Source organism: Fundulus heteroclitus, unplaced genomic scaffold (genome assembly GCF_011125445.2).
Source record: "Fundulus heteroclitus isolate FHET01 unplaced genomic scaffold, MU-UCD_Fhet_4.1 scaffold_137, whole genome shotgun sequence".
Taxonomy (NCBI): domain Eukaryota; kingdom Metazoa; phylum Chordata; class Actinopteri; order Cyprinodontiformes; family Fundulidae; genus Fundulus; species Fundulus heteroclitus.
Window position 1 is genome coordinate 159,105 of NW_023396549.1, and position 12,089 is coordinate 171,193.

Here is a 12,089-nt window from a genome sequence, read left to right on the forward strand (position 1 = left end):
AGAGCCAGCATTAATTAGTAAATCCCACTCTCCTGTGTTGTAGGCAATTTCCGTTTTATTCCCTGTTGCCTTTAAGTTCCGGGTTTTGGTTCAGTACTATTAATGTTGTTTGTTTTCCATCCCGGATCCTAAGTATGGTGTGATTCAGCGAGTTGGTTCCTCTGGAACCTTTGTTTATACCGGCAGATCATGTGACACTTAGATTGCACACAGTTGGACTTCATTCCACTGATTGTGGCTTTTTTAAGTAATTGGTTGCGCCAGAGCTTTTTAGGGGCTTCCTAGCAAATACCTACATAAATACATATGCACATGGCAATTTTTGGTTTATATATTTTAATTATTATTTTATATGTTTTTGTTTTTTTTACTTCACTTCACTAACTTGCACAGTTTTTTGCAGATTCATCACATAATAAAATGAAAAACATTTAAATTACTGATTAGAATGTAATACCATAGGTAAAAAGCCAAGGGGGTGAATACTTTTGCAAGGCAATGTATCCATCCATACATGCAAATGTAATCCCCTACAATTTATTTTTTGGTATTGATCAATAAAACTAAATGGATAAATGTCAAATTAATCAGTGAATTATAATTGTGTGTTTAGATTTAAAAACTGGTGAATGAAACATGAAATAAAAAGGAAACTCCATGAATTGTGACTTTTATTGTGAATAATTGCAATGTTCATGGGCTTCTGGAGTTGCTTTATTACCAAGACAGATGTGCTAACACTGCTTTTTATTTTACAATCTCTATTTTTCATTTTACAGCTTTTTGTAAGCCTTGGATGGTTGCCAACGACAAGTTGAACATGGTTTTATTTAAGAGAGGATTTGCAAAATGCTAGTGAGAAATGATCCCTCGCATGTAGATATTTAGTAAATAAATGCTAATTTAGGTACAGACATCAAAGACATACCTTGAAGGCATAAAAGGTGCAGCTGAGGATGAGCAGGCCATTGTACCCCAGGGGGGCTACCACTCCGAGGTTAGTGGTGTTGCAGATGAGGTTGACCTGGCGGATGCTGGGGTAGTCATGGATCACCTGGAGACAGTGAGAACACGGCTTTTGCAAACTGAACTGAACTAAAAACTGGGTCGTAACGTGTACAAGTTCATAAAGAAATCTTAAGATCCTTTAGGTCTGTGTGTTTTAATCACGTCACTGCATTCTTAGGTAGAACATCTGCAGCCTGAAAGCTTACATCCGGTGGCTCCATGAGAAAAAGAGCCACAATGATGCCCAGCTGAAGCAGTATGAGGAGGAAGGCAATGATGAGCTGGGCGCACGCCGACATGAAGCGAGGTTTCTTTGTACAGATCTTCTTCTTGCTTCCTGCCAGGATCCGAGCGATGCGGTTTGTCTGCAGTGGGATACCAAACATCATTAAAAACATACATCATCGAGCATACTGGAGCTATTTTTAAAAACCATCTGCTTCCAGTGTTCCTACACAGCAGCCTCCGTTTCGGGGGGAAATAGCGATGGCTCCTTCCTATTTCTCACCTTAGTGACAAGTGCAGAGTAACTCATGGCAGGTGACAGACCTATCCCCAGTCGCTGGAGGTAGCAGTGGATCACGTGGGGTTTTGCGATGAGAGTGAAGGTGCACAGATATCCGAGGCAAATCCCTGCCAGTATGATGTAACACAGCTCCCGGCTGGAGGATTTCACGACAGGGGTGTCCCGGAAACTTAGACACACAGTCAAACAAGTGTTAGATACAGTGGTGAAGACGGGAAAAAGTAACCCTTTTAAACTTTCCGTTCGTTTGATTTCAGAGATTACAAGTGTCTTACTGGATAAAGACTGCAGTGACAAAGAAGGTGGCCATCAGACCGAGGCAGGCAAATACCAGAGCAGCTATGGGTTCTGGGTCCCCCCATCGCAGGTACTCTACGGGGATAGGGTCACAACCTGGGGAGGAAGGGTGCAGACATGTGAAGATGGAATCACTGGTTGTTTAGATATGAGAGCATTTCAAATGCTTTTTTGGAGGCTTGTTGGAAAACAATAAACAAACATGTCTATTATGAAGACAAAGGAAGACAGCAGCAGACAGGTCAGGCGTAGAGAGGGGTGACTTAACGAGAGAAGCAGCTGAGAGGCCCATGGCAACTCTGGAGGATCTACGGATATTAACCACTTGGGTGTGAGAATGTGCTGACCGGACAGTTCTTTGCTACACGCCCAAAAATCTTCCATTATTGGAAGAGTTTGAGGAGGAGAAAACACCATAAAAAATGCAGTTTGGAGGACATAGGAAACATGTGGTAAAATATGCTCTAGTTAGATGATACCATTCTTAAACTTTGTGACCTACATTTAAAACCCATTTGTGGAGAGAAACTACCACTTGACATCTACCTGAACACATAAAACCGATGGTGTAAGATGGTGCAGGACAACGCTATAAGAAAAGCTGTGAGAGGCTTGAGAAAAGAGATTTTTTGGCGGTGGTTTGGCTTCCAGGATGACAAACACCATACAGCCAGAGCTATGAGAGAGCGAAGCATCTGCTTGTGTTAGAATGACCCGGTCAAAGTCCAGACTTAAATCTAAGGGAGAACCTAGGCAAGACCTCAAAAGGGCCGCTCACAGACGCTCTCCATTCAATCCGAATGAGCTCGAGCTAACGGTCAAACGCGTCAGTCTCTAGGTGTACGTGGTGGTGTACTCTTCCTCTAAAATTCAGCAGAGTTCTCAGGGACCGGCGAAAGAGGAAATCTGTGACGACTGTTTGACCTCCTGACTTACAGGACGGCTCAACAACAAATACCTGTCCCACTGCAACTGTGTCATAAATATTAAAGGCATACTATGCAACATTTTTCAGTTAATTAATGTGTTCCGTACCGTTTTGGATGATCAAATGAGTCATTTCAGGTCGAACAAAGGTTTTCTCGGCCGCCCTGGGGGTCTGTGGGGGAAATACCGTACTTGCAATTGCAAGAGCTCACGGCCCGCATACACAGAAGTCTCGCTTTACGGGGAGAACTCCATGTGTTTTTGCCCTGCCATTCACTATATGCACGCGCGAAAGCAACAACAAAGAAACGCGTGTTAACGTCAAATAAACATGCAAGCATATCGAGTTTTATTATTATTATTATTATTATTATTTATTTTTTATTTTTTTTTTTTTATGTTGGCGAGACATAGCCAAGCCGCCACCGCCTCGCCGCCGCCGCTGCGGCTTGGTGAGGCGGTGGCGGTAGTGTCTTGCCAACATAAAAAAAAAATAAAATAATAATAATAAAACTGGCGAGGCGGCCGCGGCGGCCGCGGCCGCGGCTTGGCGAGGCGGTGGCGGTAGCGTCTCGCCAACATAAAAAAATAAATAAATAAAGATAGCGCTGCGGGAAGCTTGATGTTCATACCTTCACTGTGTTAGTCATTGTTTGTACTGCCGTTTTTCCACTTTTCGTTGCGTTCGCCTGTCTGCTAAGCTCAAAACAACCGCGCCTGTCTTGATGGAGAAACCAGAACAGCTGAGCATCTTTATGACAGTGCACTTTTACTTTCGCCCTCTGGGGGGAGCCTCGCTGGAAAATCAACCACAGTTGCATAGTATACCTTTAAGCCCTGCAGGTCTGATTTAGTATAAAATGAATAAACGCTTGAAGGATGGAAAACCATCAGTGCTGCTCTTCATATAAATGTGTCTTAACAACTGAACCATAATCTTCTACTAACTTCTGAAGTCTAATCATGAATTCTTCTTCCTCCATTTATGTCTCTGTTCCTCCATAAATTATTCTGCCCTTTAAATATCCTCTAATGTCTTCCTTATCTCTCCACATCCTCTACCATCCCACCCTGTCCCCCTAATTCTTCCCCTCTCTATCTCTGTCTTCTCCATCGGTGATGAGATAAAGTTGCATTAATTAAAGAGACAGTTCTAATTATATTCCATCTTAATGCCGGTGGACTTTATCTAAGTACTTCTTGGACACATGCAACAGAAGCACAACAGAAGAACTTTAAGGCCTTTCTTGCTTTTTCTTTCTAAAATAAACAGCAACTTTTACACCTGAGAAAAGACAGAATACTTTTTTTTGGATTCAATGTTTTTTACATGGTCAACAAAGCTTGTCCAATCACTAATATTAATGACCAGGGGAATAAAAATGAACAAGAAGCCCTGTTACAAGTAAGTAAGTGAAGAGTAAAGTTGCATTGAGTAAAAAATAAATAAATAAACCAACAACCTTCTGCAGGATTGTCAATAAGCATTTGTTCCAATTTTATTTTAAGACATGGGAACACGGCTCATGGACACATAACGTTTATTTTGTAAGCGACAAAAATAAACAGCACCAACGTTGCCTAATTATAAAGAACAGGAACAACCCACACATAAAAGGTGGCTGGAAACCAAGAGACTTGCGAGGAGTTTAGGTCCAATTAGCCCTTCCCACATACTGTGGTTCTAAATCCAAGGCTGAAAATCCTGGAGCACGGATTTTCCCTTTGGGCTTTCCTCAAACATCCAAAAAACATTGGCTATGTCAACCATTACATTCTCATTTAGTTCAGAAAGTTGCAGGAAATTGCAAACTGCAGCGTTTGACCATGAGCTATACTGGTGCATTGTGGGAAGAGGGACGATCCAAAGGGTTAATTCAATCTAAAGTTTTGACGCCGAGTCCATCAAACAGTCTAAAAAGTTTAGCCATGATTGGAGAGGCTCACTTCTTGCAGCTAATCCTCTTTTTCTCTGCTCCTTTTCCTGCACGGGTTTCTTCTTGTGTCACAGCCTCCATTCACTTCACTTTACCCCCACCTCATCCTTCTAAGTTATTATTTCTTTCCCTCTTCTTTTATTGCTTTGCTGTAGCATAGAAAGCTGTTCTCCGCCTCTCCGTGGTGTCAGATGTATCTGACCTCTCTCCCTGCCAGTTCATCCATGCTCTACCTTGTCTCCTCGTTCGGCCTTTTCGATTTCTGAGCCGTTTAGATTTATTTTCTATTGGTCTGACTTTGCAGGATCAAAACGAATGCTGTTGAAACTGGAAAACCATCCCTGTTTACAGTCATGGGGTAAAGAGAGCTGCCACGGCTGTTTAGCCATTTATTGCTGCTTCTCTAGGATGTAGGAGTGATTGACTGTAAAAGCAAGCATTTTGTCAGTTTGGTGACCTGCAGCATTTGAACATCTGGCAACACAATCCCAAAAAGGAAAGTCATTGGTAATGAACTTTGAAAAGCAATTGTTGCCGAACAGTCGGGGAGGGGTAACAATGCCACTTCCAAACTATGCGAAGTAAGTAATTGCACACTGGGAAACATTACTCGCATGAAAAATATTTTAGACGGTGAACCACCATTTCAGCAGTGGAAGTCCAAGAAAACGGATCGTGAGATCTGACCGGCCAATGTTTAGGGAAACTACAAAAACAAGGAGCTCCTTTTCAGATCCAGCATGCTTCACTTAGCGTGCTGAATGTTAAAGGCCAAGACGGGACAATAAGAAAAGACTGAAGAAGTGTTGTTGGCTTCAAAGAGCCACTTGGCTTCAAAGAGGTCTCCTTTCACTATAAATACCTTTATAGTCTGACTTTGGTAAGCAAAGTTGCATCTGAATGAAGACATTTGCAACATCCTTTAGACAGACAAGCAGAGCAAAGTTTTTGTTCTTTTGTGAGTAATGGTGTTAGGCTACTACCCTTCTTCAGCTTTAGTTTTTTTTTGTAAATAGATTTTTTTATAATGTTTTATTAACTTTTGAGAGATAATTGTCGTATTTCCATCAGAACTTTTATTTAAACTCTAAATCTTAACGATGAATGGATGGATGGATGGATGGATGGCACAGAAAGATACCCTTCTTTAATTAAATAACGCATGGCATGCAACTCTGATACAACTTTGATACCACCCATGGGCAATTCAGTTTCCACTGACAAAGATTCACTCACACCAGCATGACAAGTGCTACGAGCGGCCGCCAAACCTGTTTTCTTATTAACCTAGCTAATAATTGTTCAACCGTTGCCAAACACTCGGAGTGAGTATTACGTTTACCTCCAGGACGATAAGTATGGAAAAGACATGACAGGAATTCAAGTTTCACAAAACCAGCTTTTTTTTTTTTTTTACTTTTTGATCGACGCCCCTCTGATTTTACATAGGGGGATAAGAAACAAGGGGAACCGAGATCATACCATTAAAAGTAATCTGAGCACAGCTTTAAAAGCAAAACTTGGATGTAACAAGACGGAGAAGAAAAGGTTAAATATCAAATCCTTCATATAAACCTTCAGGGTGTTAAAACCAGACATAGCCCTGAAAGGAGATGTTTGGTCCTTGTCCGCAGCATAAGTATCGCCTTTAAGACACGGCAGTGGAGGGATGATGTTTTGGACTTGTTTGAAACCTCAGATCCTGGACAATTTGGAGACGCTGAGCTCTTCGGTGCACAAATAATTTTGAGAGCACCTATCTGACACGTGTATTGACAGTAATGAAAACTTTATCGCGACAGGGACTGCAATCCCCACAGGAGCGGATGAGATGAGACACGAAGCAACATGGCTGGTCCCATATTTCTCTTTTGTACTTTCATCTTTCAGTCTAGCATTGTCACGCTGGCTGAGGGGTGTGAGTTTTAAGATGCTTCTGTCTGTATCAGCGATACTTCATTTGAATTTTCAGCAGGGCTTGATTCATGTTTAAATCATTAAGCTCAGTGAGCAACCTTATAATGAGCAGCTGAGAGCACAACAAGACAATATCCCGGTGCTTCCAATAAAATAGAGGTGGAGGAAAAAATTCACAGGGCTGTAGTGTTTTTGAATAGAAAATTGAAAGCCTCTCTTAATACAGCATAATTAAAACACTCATGACAATGTCAGTGACAAAGCGGATGTGAGAGGCAGAGACAGTGTAGCTGGTGCAGGACTTTCTAATTGCTGCAACAACACACTAGAGGAGAGAACTCTTAACTCAGCGCAATTCCAATTAAAATTGCTTTATCTTTCCTGCAATCCCACATGCATTCACTTGCATCAGACTGCCTTGTACGATGCTAGTGAATGCATGTGGGATTGCAGGAAAGATGAAGCAATTTTATCTATCTATCTATCTATCTATCTATCTATCTATCTATCTATCTATCTATCTATATATATATATATATATATATATATATATATATCATTTTAAAGATTGCAGTTTAAGCTTCTGCATAAACATGAAGAACCACAAAGATCCAGACACTGACCAGTGAGGCCATCGTTAGGCCAGGAGCCCAGCTCACAGGTTCGGCAGGTGTACTCGTCAAACACAAATTCGTTTTCTTTGCAGGGGGTGCACGTCCAGCAGCAGCTCACCTCACCCTTGCGGATCACCTGAAATAGAAACAATAACTTTTTTTATTATGAGTGCAGAGGTTCCCCCCGTTTAAAGGCAATGATTGAGTTGGCAGGAAAGCTGTTTATATTTGCTGACCTAGCAGCTCATACAGGACCAGCCTCACTAGATTTATATGAAACTTCAGTTTGTGTCACTTGAAGCAGAAAATGTCTGATTTCTTTGATTTTTGATTGGGAACAAGGAGCATACGGTGATCTAAACTGTAGAAGGGGGGGGGGGGGGATTTGAAACTATTTATTCAGTGTATAATAGCACTAAAAAATTAGTGTTTTACACAATTACTTATTATATGAGAAAGATTTAAAATCACTTATATGAACTAAGATGTAAAGTTTTATTGGTGCCTGCCTTTTAATATTGTGGCAAGTAGTGACCCACATTAAAGGCTGTGGAATGGACACCACAATTATTTTCTCCTGTTTAAATCCTTCATAAAAAGCGAAAACCCCACAGATTTAATGTTCATCCGCCATCTTACCTTAATTTGCCCTTTGTCACAGGGTTCACTGCAAACCGATTTAATGATGGCATCTTTGCCGGACCAGATTTCATCATCATCTATCTTCAGACCACTGTTGTCCCAACTGCCCACGTTGATGTAGCCATATTTTTCCCCCGTCTTCTTGAAGTTCATAATTTCATACCTGTTTGTAAAAATGTGCAGCGAACATATGACACCGGGTTCCCTCTGACAGATCGAAGCAGCAGGCCAAACAAGGAGATTTATGATGGAAATGATCACCCAGTAAGTTGGTCTACCTGCCAGGTGAGTCTCCATTCTCATCAAATAATATTCCCTCCCCAGACACGCCGGTGAAGTTGGTTTTCATGAGGAAGTCCAGCAGAGTAGCACCATCTATAGGTCGCATTGCATCACAGAGGCCCTGCAAGTACATTAGCCATACGGGTTGTGTTAGTTATGCAAATGTAATCCAAAAAAATACCCTTAGATTCATGGGATTGTGTGATTGTTAATGTTTAAGGAACAAAATGGGATTGCATGAAGAAATTCTACAAAATGTATTATACTTAATTTAACAGATTGGCTGATATTTCAAAACGACTAAAAAAAACGTTAAAATGGGTCAAACACCAGAGCATTTGTTTTTACAGATTTACTTTTATTTATAGTATTTAACCCTTATTTAACCAGGAACTGAGATCTAAGCCACACTTTTTAAGGCTCTGTCTACCTGGATGAAGATACACAAACTTTGGCTTACCAAAAACTTGAAGTGACTAAAATGGCTAACAGATTGGCCTTGTCTCAATATTAATTCAGACAAAAAAAAAAAAAAAGTATCATTTGGTCATGATTAGAGGATTGAACTTTCTTGCCTGGATGGTCAAGGAATCGTTAAGAATAGAAAAACAATGATATGGTGACACTAAGACAAAGGTTATTTCCTCTTTCCTGATGTAGTAGCAGAATACTATACCATAAAAAAACAGGGGAACATAAGAAGTGACACATACATCATATATGAGACAGGGCTTAATGTTTAAAATAATTTACTTAGTTATATTTTCAGACATTACAACGTACATGGTTTAAAAAACATGATTATTGTAGATGGGTGCAGAGCAGAAAGAGTAAAACTGATAATCTAATCTGCAGATCCATTCACAGATTTCTGTCCAGTGAAGAAAGCTCTGTAGACAGATATTTGCTAAATGAGGAACAGGAAACTCGAGGTAGAGCTCTAATTACCCAAATCCCAAGGAAAGGAAAACAGAGGCAATGTTAGAGGCCAATTATCACTTCTAAAATTCTCTAAGAAGGGGGAAAATGGTCCAAAGTCATGCAGTGGACAAAGAAAAAGCAGTTTTTACAATGAGTACAGAAAAGATCCATTTAAATTACAAGCAACTGGGGATGTTTTGTCAGTGTATGTAATAATACTGCTAATATTAGTACGGTGAATCAGAGCCACACTCAAAGTGGCAGGGGAACCATCACTTACGGGTTTTATTCTGGTGTCACTTCCACTTTTCAGACGTATGTAAAGTGGACTTACGAGTCCACCTTATGGCTCGGTACACCGTAGAGAGGCCGTGGAAAAAGGCCCTGCTAGGACCTGAACTAAAGGACTAAATATCGTCAGGCAGCAAAAGTGGAATCTGAGAAAGAGCTTAAACAATGAAACCAAATCATCTGTCCACTTGGCTGTTTCCACACTGCCGTCCTGGTCCCTTATGTATGTCTTTGTTTTCCTCTGGACGTACCTGATAGCCGGGGCAGAGTGAACGTTGCATGTTATGCAGGCCGAACGCCATGGAGTAAATAGCGTTGATGACAAATCCCATCTTGGAGTCCTGTTCGTATCTATCCTGTAGGGTATTTTGTTCTGTAAAGGTGGGTAGATAAATAGATAGTTAAAATGGAGGGGGGGGTTAGCACAACAGATAATAATTTTTTCCTAACATCAAAGGACCCGCTCTCCACTTCCTCATCAGTCACTCCACCTCCTCCACATTGCATTTCTTTCTGCGTCTGTCTCTTTCCTGTTCTTTTGTGTTTCCTGTCCCGTTTCATTAGAATAAGTAAGAATTGACTGTCTTTGATGCAGCTCTCGCATACTGTTTAGCCTATGAATGGAGTGAATGAAACGGAGAGAGAGAGAGGGGGAGGCATTGAATGAAAATATGAAAATCAAGGGAGGGTTCATTCCTAAGATGAACCTGGAGGCTGTGTGCATTAATGAGGTCTGGCTGTAGGTGTGTGTCCGGCCTACTGGTTTGTAGGATATTGGTGTTGTTAGGTAACTAATGCAGATTGGTAGCGCCGCTGTGTCTGTTTTGATTCTTAAAAAATACGCACAGCTCTTAAAGTTTGTTTTAGTTTTTGCTTCATGGTTACAATTATGATAAATATTCGGAAACATCAGCAAATTTGAAAACTAGACAAAGATGGTCTGACTGAATAAAAAAAGTATATTTTAAAATCATGATTTCCTTTTATTTAGGAACAAAACATATCCCAACCAACCTGTGTAAAAGTAATTTCGTTGCCTTTTCTGAAGTTGACTTAATTGAAAAAATTGGTTTCCTCTTGCCACGCCCAGGCCAGATTAGTATGTGGCACGAAGAATCAAGAAATCACTTAAATAGATTTGTCTGACAACACGAAGTAGGTTAAACTATCTTTAAAAGCAACACATCATTCCCAGATCGAAAATATTCAAGGACTTAAGAGAAGCAAAGTCACTGGCATCTATTAGACTAGAAAGAGTTGCAAAGCCATTTCTAAGGCCTTGACAGTCCAGTGAACCACAATAAGAGCCAATATGCACAAACGAAGAAAAAGTGGAACAGAGGTGAACGTTCCCAGTTGTGGCCAACTAAAAACAAGTACTGGGCAAAACTGGCATCTATGGGAGAGTTCAACATGAAAAACATCTCTCCATCCATTGTCTATACCAGCTTATCCTTGTAGAGGATGCAGTTCCACTGCGCAAAGTGCAATTGATCAAAGCCGACCAAAAAAAAAACTATGTTGTGTCTCACATTTGCCAAAGAATATCTTATCAATACCAAATACTATTTCATGTATGGCACTAAAATAACACACATTGAGAAAGGAGTAATATACCACTTAAGGACATGAACACGGTAGACCATGATTATAAAAAACGTGAATTCTGATCTCTAACAGAAAGATTTGCAAAAAGATGTCCAAACATCAGTGGGTGACTTTACTTTGCAGCACACTTGGGTTGTTGTGGCATTAACTTAAACAGGCTGATCATGCAACAGAAATGCTCCAAAGAGGGTGAATCAAAATTATTCTGCCAAAAGAACTGGGCCAGAAATCTCCACAACAATGTAAAAGACTCACTGCCAGTTCTAAAAAAACAGCAGGGATGGCACAGGTTATTAGCTTTAGGGGTCAAATACTTTTTTCACATAGGGCTAGGTGAAAAAGTATTTACTTTAAAAACTGAATAAATCTGTCAGAGGGAAAAGTGTAAAGTGATAATAGTCATGACTGTCAAATTGAATTTTAATCTTTTAATGATGAATTTGAATCGCATTTTCTTATAATGTATTAATTCTCTTAATACAACACCCATCCTTCTTTCAAAACAAATCAGATTTTTATTTTATTTCCAGCCCACTGAGTGTAAAAATAAAGACAGAGCCTTAAATATACAAAGCACTGATTTTGGGGTGAATATCCCTCCGCAGGAATGACCATGAACACACCTTTTTTTTTTCTTTTTTTTTTTTTTTTTTTTATGTAATCTGAATCTTTAACCACTCTCCCCGGCAGAATTGACAGTTTATTTAAATTGCTTGGATTTGTAGCACAGACCCATCTTTTTCGTTCAACATATTTTTGGAAAGCTTAATGTTAGCCAGCATTATCCATCTAAAAAACTGTTTTGATGTGTGTTTGGGATCACTGTCCTGTTCCTGTTGGCACTCTCTCTCTCCATGTTGATGTAAAATGTGTTGCACTGTGAACAGAGATTCAGTTTTTCCAGCTGTTTCAGGGTCATGGCAGGCTTTCGTTGGGTTGTTTTTTTTTCCCTGGTTGTCCCTGAACATACTTACTAGTTTTCTTTTTCATTGGAGGTGTGCCAGTTTAGGTCAGATGCTTTAGACCTGGACACAACCAGATGATAAATGGGGCAGTGATCCCTAACAAACAGAAAAGTTGCCTTTAAGATTGATAAACCAGCTTGGCTGGAAATGTTTG

The 12,089-nt window shown here is 40.2% G+C and overlaps 1 protein-coding gene across 1 annotated transcript in view; it reads right to left on the reverse strand.

Moving 5' to 3' along the window:
- Positions 1 to 12,089, reverse strand: part of grm5b (glutamate receptor, metabotropic 5b) — a gene marked incomplete at its 5' end in the record, with an annotated part of 60,678 nt that overhangs the window by 13,607 nt on the left and 34,982 nt on the right. The window contains 8 exon segments of the mRNA XM_036129087.1: positions 929 to 1,054; positions 1,215 to 1,373; positions 1,517 to 1,703; positions 1,810 to 1,927; positions 7,236 to 7,362; positions 7,866 to 8,031; positions 8,147 to 8,271; positions 9,614 to 9,735. Coding sequence (XP_035984980.1) covers positions 929 to 1,054; positions 1,215 to 1,373; positions 1,517 to 1,703; positions 1,810 to 1,927; positions 7,236 to 7,362; positions 7,866 to 8,031; positions 8,147 to 8,271; positions 9,614 to 9,735 — 1,130 coding nt within the window.